General features: G+C 56.1%; 1 protein-coding gene across 1 annotated transcript in view; it reads left to right on the top strand.

Annotated features, from left to right (window-relative positions):
- Positions 1–4,050: 4,050 nt before the first annotated feature.
- The window catches only part of acj6 (abnormal chemosensory protein 6), a 46,150-nt gene continuing 38,232 nt past the window's right edge, over positions 4,051–11,968 (top strand). The window contains exon 1 of the mRNA XM_025297130.1: positions 4,051–5,265. Coding sequence (XP_025152915.1) covers positions 5,107–5,265 — 159 coding nt within the window. The 5' untranslated portion in view covers positions 4,051–5,106. The remainder of the gene's footprint in view (positions 5,266–11,968) is intronic.

Here is an 11,968-nt window from a genome sequence, read left to right as displayed (position 1 = left end):
CGTTCGCGCTCGCGCTGGGCGAATTGTGCGTCTCGCTACGAATATCCGGCGTTACACGAACAAACAACGTAAGCACGGCACGGCAAATGGAGAGATAGAGACGTAGTGCTAGGCGTAGGTTTTGATGGTAGCCGGCGCGGCGCGATGTGGTAGGTATGTGGTAGGTTAGGGCGGCCGGTTGGTCGCGCGGTGCGCGGGGGACGGTTTGGATATCTTGTCGAGGATAGGCTGCCGGTGCAAGTAGGTTTAATATTTGATACCGCGGGCTGGTCATCCTGCCGAGGCGATAACACAGGCCCCGCGGGAACCTTCCGCCCAACATCCCTCGGAAAACGACTGCCGCCAAACTCGCAGTGTGTCCCCCCGTCCTCTACCTACCTATCTACCTACCTACCTACCTACCTACCTACCTTGCCTCGCTTCGCCCCCCCGTCTCCGCATCCTCCGCTCTGTTTCCGACGTCCGTTCCGCCACCTCTTACCGCGCGCGCGCATCCTGCCGCTCTGTGTCCTTCCTGTTTTCCCTGTAACACGCTCGGTCACGGGCATGCATCGTCGCGATGCACAGCCGAGGCTGCTGCTCGGCCGCCGAGGCGCGATTTTCGTCCTTTGGCCGCCGCCACCCGCCTCCCGCCACCCGCCACCCGCCGAGGACCGCAGGAGGATCGCAGGAGGCTGACGTAAAGGATATTGCTAGCCGATAGGACGGATAAATTGCGACGGGCGTCGCCGCGCCGGCCGGACGCGAATCGAACGGAAGTCGCGTACGCGTTCGCCGACGAGGCTGTGGGATTCGTCCTTCGGGCTATTTTCATTATTACAAGCGACAAAGCCTCTCTCTCTCTCTCTCTCTCTCTCCCTCCCTCCTCGCCCCTGCGCTTTCGGTGCTCGCGTCTTGAATGGCGACACTTCCGCATTCGGACGATCTCGGCGGTTAACGAGGAATCGGCGCGACAAAGTAGATTGCAATTTTCTTCTCTTCTTCCTGCTCGCTCTTCTTTTCTTCCCTCTTTGCCCTCTTTTCCCTTTTTTTTTCCTTTTTACTTTTCAGCGACGATCAGAGAGCTAAATAAGCCATAGGATGCGATGTATTATGTATATACAAGAAAGGGTCAATCCTTGCACGGGTCAGTTTCATTGGCATTGGCGGAGGAGGATCATATATAGGACGAAGCGGCTTTATTCGTTTATTCGATCGACCGAAATCCCGAAGCCTTGCGGGACTAACAGAGGGGACCCGGGTCATACGGAGGGTCCAGCGGTGCGTTAAAAATTTACTATAAAATAGCTCACACACAAGTCTGCACTTTACCGCGGTGATTCAGTTGTTGAAATTTCTGCGTATGTGCACGATCGTTAAACAAAATCTTCGAGTTAACGTTAAAGGCGAGCGTACGGAAAGTCTTGGCGACTGGCCGCGAGCGCAACCGCGATAACCCCGTCGTGAGAGAGCCGCCCGTCGTCGTCCTCATGGATTTGCGACTCGCGGGCACGATCGAGCCTACGGGGAAGAGAGAGAGAGAGAGAGAGAGAGAGAGAGAGAGAGAGAGAGAGAGAGAGAGAGAGAGAGCGAGGGCGAGAGCGAGAGAGAGAGCGAGAGAGAGAGAAGAGAGCAGCGCGACAAAGGTGCAGCTCCCGGCGTATTAAAATGTAAAATAAACGGCGCTCCTGCTTATCGTACCCTTTTGTCCCTTTTAATTGCAGTTTCAAGTACAACATGTGTCTGAAGGCTGCTTTAATGACAGTGCAATGCTCGTGCGTGACTTGAGTACCTCGAAGGGCCAGACGAATCGAACGTATAACGCACAATTATAATACCAACTGCATACGGGATAGCTATTTTTAACGTAATTAGTAGCTTTGTTGCACGTTTGTTACGACGCTGCTTTTCCAGCGTCGCTCGCTCGCTCGTCTCGCCGCAACCATCTGCGCGAGGCTGGCGCGAATTTTCCCGCTGTTTTTATTCGCGCAGAACCGCCGCAGATACCAGGCTCCATCCACATCGCCGGCACTGACGTCACGCACGTTAACGCAATGAGACTCCGCTCGTCCGCGCGGGCGTAGATAAGAATCGATCAAGAATCGCGCGCGCGCGCGCGCGCGCGCCGTTACCGTAACTTTCGCACGGTCGCACGGCGCTTCCGCTTTAAATATCGGCACACGTTACGTATAACGATAATATTAAATAATGTTTCCCTTGCACCGCTAGAAACTCGCTACAATTCCGCGTATATATGCACAGATCATTACTAAATTATTACACGGCCCGTGCCATTTATTGATGCGTTATCCGCTCCTTTATGGCGCGCTCTAATGATGCGTTGCAGCAGTAGGCGCATTAATAACGAGGCCGGAGGACTCGTAAACAACATCACTCCTCGAAGAGTAAGCGAAAAAGCGCTGCGCGCTTCTTCACTTCGCCAGCGGTCGCCGCGAAGGCGAGGCGAACGAAGGACCGCCGCCGCTCGGTTGATCCTCGGAAGGATCGACACGAGCGCCGCGTTAATACGGATTAATGAGCATCGATCATCACTTGTCGTCGGTCAGAGTTCCCCGGCAGATTTCGCGCGCACGCGATTCTCCCGCATGTTGATCGCACGCCTATCGTTCATCCCCGCTGACAGATAACGTCAGATTCGAGGCGCGTCTTCTTCTTCTTCTTCTTCTTCTTCTTCTCCTCCTCGGGCCGCGGCGCGGCGGCGGGCTGAAGAGAGCGAGCGCGTAGAACCGGGTGAGTATAATAAAGCAGACTTGGCGATTCGTCAGCAACCGAAGGCGCCGTGACAGCGGCACTTGCTCGCTTGAGTCAACGAGGGCCGGGGCCCGAGGGGCGGGGGAGGGGGTGCGAAGTACGAGAAGCAAGTTGAACGAAAAACAGCAACCCCGTGCCGCTTTCTCGGTGCGCGCGCGCGCTCGACGGCGAGACACACGGGGGGATGAAGTTCGAACGACTCCGCCGCAGCGATGAGAGCTGGTGTGCAGCGATGGTGGAGAAATAGATTGAGACGGGGACCAAAGGGCGCCAAAAGAGCGTGGCGTACGCACCGGCAGGAGGGCAGGAGGAAACGAGCGAGGGAGGACGGGGGAGAGAGAGAGAGAGAGAGAGAGAGAGGAGAGTGAGATCGGGATTCGTTAGCCCAGCGAGAAAGATCGCGCATAGCACGTGCACAAGTATTTATACGTCGCTAAGACGCAACGATAACGCGGCTTACGACATTTGCGTATGACCGAAAGTGCGCGCGCGCGCGCGAGAGGGTGGGTGGGGACGAGCAAAATAGCTGATATTCGCTATGGAGGAGAAAGACGCGCCGCCGGAAGAGGCTATAGAGATGTACGTCGCGAGACAGAGACGGGAAAAGAGGAGGGAGATAGACCTAGTTGAACCAGAGATATAGAGAGAGAGAGGGTAGTAAAGAGGATCGAGCGCGCGCGCGCGCGAGAGCGGCGAGCGGAAGGTAGACGTAGAAGGGTGAAGGGTTCCAGAAACAGACACACACACACACACACACACACACACACACACACACACACACACACACACACACACACACACACGCACGCACGTACGCACGCACGCACGCACGCACGCATACACACGTACACACGTACACGCATACAAGACAGACACACGGAGGACGGGGGTACATAGGAACTTCTACACACCCACACACCCTTCGCTCGGGGAAGGATGGACAAACGGGTGGTCGCGGTTAGCGACACCCATGCGAGGCCTGAAAGCAAGGGCAAAGATGGCCGACGTGCATGAGATTAGAGGCGCAAGCGTGACCGCGCAAAGCTCCGCCCCTGTACGGCGAAGCTCTCCGTTCCGCTGGCTGTCGACTCACCCCGTAGCGAACGAACCCTCTCGTCGTGGGCGCGCGCCACGCTGCCGCATCGTCCAGGATCACCAACCCCCGCTGCACCCCCACCTGCGCGCGTTCTCGCTCTCGCTCTTTCTCCCTCCCTCTCTCCCCCTCCCTCCCTCACACACACACTCTCTCTCTCTCTCTCTCTCTCTCTCTCTCTCTCTCTCTCTCTCTCGCTGATCGGACACCACTCCCGCCATCCCCCTGGAAGAGTTCATCCGCGGAGCGCTCCTCGCCGGCCAGTCAGCGCCAAAAAGTGCAGAGCTTCGGGACAAGAGTCCGCGTAACTGCCCCGCGCGAGCCACCCCTTGCGTGTATGGCAGGAGCGAGCCGGTATTTCTTCCCTTTCCCTCTGCCAGTGTGACCCGCGAACCGAGTGCCTCGTGGGACAGGAATCTGGTGACTTGGAGAGCCAGCTCGCGGGATCGTCTTGACGATCCGCCGAGCCAAGCTCGCTCGTCGGTCGGCCCTCTGCTCGCGGCCGCTCGCAGGAGGAGAGCCGTGTGGGACGGCTAGGTGAAACTCTGAGTGCAGTGTGCAATCGATTCCGATATCCGGTAGCGCAGCGTAGGATAGCAGATAGGAAAGGTGTACGCGCGCGAGTACGTCAAGAGTTGCTCCCGTGTCGACATAGCCCGGCGTGTGTGTGTGTGCTGCGCGCGCGTGCTCCACGTCGTCGCCCGTCGCGGGGTTCTGTCTGATGGTTCGCGCGAGAACGATGTTCAATCGGTAACTCCGGCCGGAGTTGGCTCGAGGATGCGGGACCACCGCGGGTCTTCAGCGACCGCCGCCGTGCTCGTGATAAACTGACACTTCGGACACTCGGACCTACGACGACGACGACGTAGCTCTGTGGCTGCCGCGCCGTGGCCGCTGCCGAGGTGATCCGCGCGCGCGGTCATCTCGTCGCCCGCACCGACCTGCGGCGGTTTTAGCCCCGAGGAGTCCTGGAGTTTATGCGCGACTCTGCTGCTGCTGCTGCTGCTGCTGCTGCTGCTGCTGCTGCTGCTGCTGCTGCTACCGTTACCACGCTCAACGGTCAACACCGCACTAGCTCAACACCGCCGCCGCCGCTGTCGCACCAGGACGCACCAGGACGCACCCCAGTCACACAGATGCGAACGCAGCCTTTGCCGGGAGCAAAGGGCGCAGCGGTCGCTGCTGGTATCTCGCTCACCGTTCCGTCTGAGGCTGCCCGATTCGAGAGCTGCTGCGGATTCACGTCCGGATAGGCTCGCACGATGATGTACTCACCGGACAAGATGATGGGGAGCAAGGGGCTCCACGGGACGCCGATCGCCGCCCCGGGCTGCTTCCCCTCCGGGAGGTACTCGCCGCCGCCTTATCGCGCCGCGCCGGACCCGATGCCGCCGCCGAGACGATGCATGCCCAACACTACGGTGAGTGCGACGCCGGATCTATCTACCCTTCGAGTCAGCCTGGGACCACCACCAGGCGGTCCCAGCGCCTGTCGCTCGATACCCCCTTCGGAGGAGGAAGCCCTGCATAAGCATTTACATCTACCCCGGGTCATCAGCTCCGGGAGAGCACGAGACCTCTCAGCAGCAGGTTTCGCGGCGACGGTAGCAGGCTCCGTTCTTCGCCTCCGCGGGGGATTTCATCTCCCCCCCCGTCCGCTCCGGAATCCGTCGCTCAGACGGACCGTTCGCTCGATTTCGCCCTCCATCGCCCAAATAGGCGGCTCCGCCGCGCGCCGACGGCGCCGAGGTCGCTCCACGGTGGATGATGTGTTTTTCTAGCCGCGGCGAGTCTAGCTGCACCCTCGCGCGGCTGAGGCCAGGCCAGCCGCGATTGGCACAGCGCGTGACATCCCGCGAAGAGTAATCGCAGGCCGTTTCTCTTCGGCTGAATCTTTGGCCCCTCAGCGACCGCGCGTCCCGTTCGATATTCCGCTCTGTAGTTAGCGATAGGTAGAGCCTAGAGCCGAGTGAGTCCCCCTCGCATCGATTGCCAGGCGCTCTGCCTGGCGAACAAGAGCAAGCCGCTCGAATTACCCCGATTGTTCTATTCGGTCATTTTCGCCGATATCCGACCTCGATGGATATCTCGGCGAAAGTGCTCGGCGCCGTCGCTCTCGCAGAGCTGCCTTTCGCGCGCTCTGCTGTTTGCGCCGAGCGGTAGCGGGATTCTCGGTAAACGGTAACTCGACGTACGTTATCGTTACGTGCGTTATGAAGAAGAGACACACATGATGCTGCTGACGCTGACCGCGTTACTACAGTCCTACAGAATCCGGCTGCCGTTCGAAAGCGCAACCCGTTTTTCCCAAGCCTTTGTTCGCGGGGGTCGAAGGATACCGCGCCACCCCCGGTGGCGCGAGAGCGGAGCAGCGTTGGCGTTTGTCTTCATTCGTTTCCATCGGCCGACCACTCGACCGCGTCGGCATGCTCCGCGCTCTCGTATGTCTCGTACTTATGGGCGACGTGTAGACACACTCAATTTCGCCGCGAATATATCCATAAATGTGCGCGACTGCGGGGAGCACCGCCAATACACACGAGAGAGAGAGAGAGAGAGAGAGAGAGAGAGAGAGCTCGTGTTTCTTTATTCATGGGAGGATCGATATTCCTTCCAAGTTGCGATTATATTTATAAGTCATCGCTTACGCAGGAGTCTGGAACGTCGTCTCTCCAGCCATTGAATCGCATTTAGCGGAACGAAACGGTTACTCCTGAGGACGTCAGGTTTTCTCCGCTCGTCTACGTTTCCGCCGCGTCGAAACGCTAAGCGTCGTGTTCGCGTCGCCTGCTTGATCGCTCGAGGACCACGGCGTTAACGTTATTTGCAAAGAACATGAAAATATATACGCGGAGAAACGCACTCTCCCCGACGCTTCGCGTCTGTGCTCCAACTTGCTCGGCAAGAAAGACGTGAGCAAGAAGACGTTCCCTAAGAGAAGCTCGCGCCCTAGATAAGACCCGCGCTGATAATCAGAGCTAATGGACTAACCGAAGAGCCGAAGCAGATGAAGCTCTGACATCTCTCGCACAGCAATTGCCGAAGCTTTCGTCGCGGCGCGAAACGCGAGAGCGATTAGGTATCGCCTATCTGCTCCCTTTTCGAGCGAGCCCTTCGTTAACGGGAGGGTTAAGGGGAGTGGATTTGACGAGGAACAAGCACGGTTCCGCGCTCTTCCGCGCGAATAAAGTGGCTTATTCTGTTGTGGAATCAAACGGCGGCTGCGCTCTCTCTCTCTCTCTCTCTCTCTCTCTCTCTCTCTCTCCAGAGGCTCTCCAGAGGCGGGATACCTTTCGCAGGAATATCCTGTTCTCATTTTTCCCATTGGCGACCGTCGCGCGTGTTGTATCTCGGATACAACTTTGGACCGTACGTGTGGAAGATATCATACTCGTATCGGCTCGAATATTTATGGCAGTTAAAGCTGGGTTTACGTCCGAAGACACGCTTGACGCGCGGCTGCAAATTTTGCTATAATCGTACAATCGACGCTTATTTGTGCCTCTGGCGCGACGTTGGCCGCCGAAAAATACAGCATTTTCGCATCGGGGAGGCCTCAATCATCGGAGAATGCGCGCGTCTCCATTTTGCGCCATTTTATGATAATCACAGCACGCTTTCGAGCAAAGTCGTTAGACTTGGAGATTCACAAAACTCTTCTGCGTATCGAAATTGGTACCGTCGGTGGTTTCTCTTTACGGGCAAGTTCTTCACAAAGGAAAGAAAAATCCTCGGAGACGACGATGTCGATTAAGACGCGACTCGTGAAGGAGGCAGTCTCCGTCAAACGAACGCGTCTCTGCACGCGAAAGAAATACAACGAAGATTGTGACACTCGCGAATGTGGGAAGGCAACAATGAAAGTGACTTTGACACCTCGGTAATACGCGAAAATAAGTCGCTGGATGCGAGTTACACGGCGGTCAACGACGTGTCAACAAGTTTATCAGGAGGGGGACGACGTCAATCGCGACGTCAATCGCGGGGCCGATCGGAGCGAGGCAAAAATCATAATCGCGCGCGGAGCGATATTATTTACGGCGGCTCTGCGCGATCGCGTAGTGTAACAATAAATATATCGCGCGCGACGGTTGGATTACATTAAATTACAGTCGTAGAAACGCCGTCCGGCGCGCGGCCACGCGGCGCAAAAGTGAAATCGGTCGAGGAAATATCCGAATAACGATGGAACTTGGCCGGCGAGTGGCTCAATAAAAATAACTTTCGATTCGCGATGCGGTTAAAATTGAACGTCTCAAGGTTTCATTTGAATCATATCCCGCCACTCGGCGGGAAAGCTCTCGGCTGCATTTACCGTATTCGTATCGAGCGCGCGCGTTTTTCTATCAAGGTCGCACGAAACATCATTAACGGGGACGCGCCACGCGTGACAGCCGAGCGTCGCGGTCGAAATCGCTGAGCTTGACTTTTCAGGATTCGCGACGGAGCTTCCTCGTCGTCGTCGTCGTCGTCGTCGCCGTTACACGAAAGTTACACGAAATTCGCGTTTTCGTCTCGCGATGTGGATGTCGGTTTACCGCTTGTTATTATTGCTCATCGAGAAGCAATTAAAAGATGCAATTAAGAGAGCGAGTTTTGTCGCCGGGCAACGCTCCCGAGAGTCAATTCAAAGTCGAAGGAGCAGGAGGCTGCACAAATATTGAAGCTCAACGTCGGATTTCTTCTTCTTTTCGGCTCGAGGCGAATACGGATTTGCAAGCGATTCGCAAGAGGCAAGAGCGCGAAACATTATCGCGGCACTTGTTATCCAGCGGTGAGAAGCGGGTCAACGCGGCCGCTGCGCCGTTTCGCGTCGATAGACGGTCGCTCGACGTGACTCGCTGTTGTATCAGAAATTACTTCTCCGAGGAAACGGCTAGCGGGACGTAACGAAATTAGCGGGGATTTATCCACGGCTTTCACGTGGAGTTGTATGCGCGCGAGCGACACGTACACTCGTAGATGATATTTTCGATGAGCGCGTTGCGGATGCACTGTCTCCTCCGCTGTCTCATTACGTAGTACCATCCCATTATATCTTATTTATAACGGCGGTGTCTCGGAACGTGTTAAACGGATTCCGCTCGCTTAAATTGATACAGCGCGACCGAGCGCGTCGCGTCGCGCTCTCAATATTTAAATCCCCGCGAATAAGATATTCGTTTATTCGTTAATAACAATCGGATGGATTACTTATGAGAGGAGCGCCGATCGAGGCCGATCAATAAGTCCACGACAGGACGACAGAGTCGAAGATTATTCAAAGGATCGCGAGCGAGCGCGATGACGAGCGAATGAGGAACAACACGCGTGTTGGATCGCGTCCCTCTCCCTCTCTCTCTCTCTCTCTCGCTCTCTCTCTCTCGCTCTTTGTCTCCCTCGTGCCATCGTGTGTCTTTGCTCTTATTCGAGAAACACCCTCCCCGGCCCCTAACCCGTATTCCGATAACCTGAAAGAGGGTAGCTAAATCGCATCAGATGGGGGCGTTATGCCGAGTTGGGAGACCGGTTGTTTCCCGAGCGCGCGCGATCATAAAGCTCGCCAAAGTAGCGAGTATCTAAACAATATCAATCACCGTTGAGCCTCGTCCTTCTCCGCGCCCCCGCGCCCGCGCGGCGGAACAGCAGCGGCGGCGGCGGCGGCGGCGGCGGCGGCAGTAGTCTACTCCCCCTCGAGCCGTCGCCCTCGTCCGCGCTTCTTCGCTCTTCCTCGGCGCTCCCGAGGATCCCACCGCGGACTTCTCCGCTACTCCGAGGTCGAAACCAAACCATATCGAACGAACTAGTCCCACCCCGACGGCGCGATGCGCTCCCCGGGCTACATTGCGGGCTCCACAGTCTTTAGTTTATTCATGTGACGTAATAGGATAAAAACCGTCGCTACGAGCTGAGTGCCTAGATGAGATTACAGCCGTACTGTTACGCCCGGTAACGCGAATCCGATGTAATCGCCCCTTCCTTTGATTTTTCTGTTCAGTCCTCCCGATGACGCGCGCTCGCGCTCGCGCGAGCGAGACGGCTCTACTCGGCGTGTCCTGTCATACTTATGCCACCCCCTCTCCGGTCTATCCGCCGCCGCTCTCGCCATACTAATGCTTTATCCTGTGCTCGACTCTTTCTCTCTCCTTTTTTTTTTTTCTGGATACGATTGAGCGCGATCGCGAACGCGGCCAACGGCGCGCGGCGGCGAGATCGAGCACGGCGATTCCATTCCAACAGCACGCACGGAGGAAGGAGGAACCGCGCGCGCGGGGCGAGAGAGAGAGAGGCTCTCGTTCGCTCTCGCGCGGTGTATTCGCCTCTCGTCGAGATATCGGTGTCGTTAATATAGTCTGAATTTTTAAATAACGCGAAATCATAGCGCCATGGCTGGCCGATAATTTATTTATTCACTCGGACGGAGAGATATACGCGGCGCTTGTTCGACTCTCTCGCGCGCGCGCTCTCGCTCTCTCTCTCTCTCTCTCTCTCTCTCTCTCTCTCTCCCTCTGTCGCAAGTTTTTTCGCAAGTTGTTGCCAATCAACGCTCACTTCTGACGAATCAACCCCGCCGTAAGAAGAGAAAATAACGCGATATTCTCTTTCTACGAAGAGACTACGCCTTTTGCGTGCAAGAAAGAAAGAAAGAAAGAAAGAAAGAAAGAGAGAGAGGGAGAGAGAGAGAGAGAGAGAGAGAGAGAGAGAGAGGGAAAGGTCGCACGTCAGAGTACAGCTAGACTGTCGCGTTGCACGCATCATTGCGCTTCGACGTCGCGGCGAATCTATGCAAACCAACGAAATATAAAAGGCTATAGGCAGCCCTCCCCCCGTCGCCCTGGAATCGACTCAAAGGAGAGAAATTACGACGAAGGATAGGCCGTCTGTAAATATCACTAACGTCCGCAGAGGCGATTCGCTGAAATGGCAATTGCCGATCGATCGTTGATTACCGCTCTCGTTCAGCGGCACGTTTATTTCGACGCCGCGTGCCGCCGCGTGCCGCCGCGATGCCTCGCGGTTTAAAAGAAGGTATCGATGAAGGTCGATCGTTAATTGTCTATCGCCCATTAATTGTCTATGAGCGCCAGGCGTGGTTTTCACCTACGGTGTTAATTATCTATGATAATTAATACAGGCGGGCATTACGCATTCATCGGCTTGATGGTAATTATTCACGCTTTGTTGGACATTACTTTGCATGTTTTCTGGCCGACGACCCTTTTCCGGGCCCCGCCGCGCCGGCCCGGCCCGGCATTAAATGCGATGCGGCTTAATAAATGCAGGCGCTCTTTTTACACGTCATTAAACTTTTAATTCCCGCCCCTCGCGCCCTCCATCCTCTTCACCCCTTCCCGGCCGTCCTCGCCCCGTGCAGTCGAACTTTGGTATTAAACATTTGGACGCCGCGTATGAATCATGTATCGCGCACGGTCGTGTCGCAATAACGTTGCCGGGCGAATGCTCGCTCTACAGCGCGACCTAATTTTTCTTAATACCGCGTGACAAAGGCGCAGCGAGATATCGCGGCGGAGAGAGGGAGAGAGAGAGAGAGAGAGAGACAGCTGGGTCGATTAGGCCGGCGGCTGCGACCGCGACCGCGGGCACTTTTAATTGCGCCTCATGCAGATATGTAGGTATACACGTACGTGCGTGCGTGTGTGTGTGTGTGTGTGTGTGTGTGTGTGTGTCTGTTCTCTTTTAACGAGACTAGATTCTTTCCTAGCGACGTGACGCCGCTCGTTTCGCATGCGAAACTTCGCCTCGATTCTTGCCGCCCCTCGGCTTGCCGTCGAACTTCAGCTTGCACTGACCAGGTCTAACGTGGAAGCCACGCGGCCAACTTCGGTCGTTCAGGATCAGTAATTCGGGCTGAGTTATTGCTCAAGTTCGGTCAAACTAAGATGCTCGAATCCACATCGGAACAAGAGGCATAAGCCTAATTGCGCTAATTGCGGCTTGTCTATTCCCTTTCACAGGTCCGAGAATCCGCGGCGCGGATCCGCCTCGCGACGAGAAAGCACGTCGCAACGTGAAAATTAAATTAAATCTCGCAGGACATGTCCGTGCGCAATTGCGCGTCCGCTTTATATCGCGATCATACGACAAACATTTGCCGAGAGAGGAAAGGAAACACGCTCGTAGCTT

This window comes from Harpegnathos saltator, unplaced genomic scaffold (assembly GCF_003227715.2).
Source record: "Harpegnathos saltator strain DR-91 unplaced genomic scaffold, Hsal_v8.6 scaffold170, whole genome shotgun sequence".
In the NCBI taxonomy this organism is placed as follows: Eukaryota; Metazoa; Arthropoda; class Insecta; order Hymenoptera; family Formicidae; genus Harpegnathos; species Harpegnathos saltator.
Note: the sequence above shows the minus strand (reverse complement) of the source record. Positions and strands in the feature narration are given on the sequence as shown.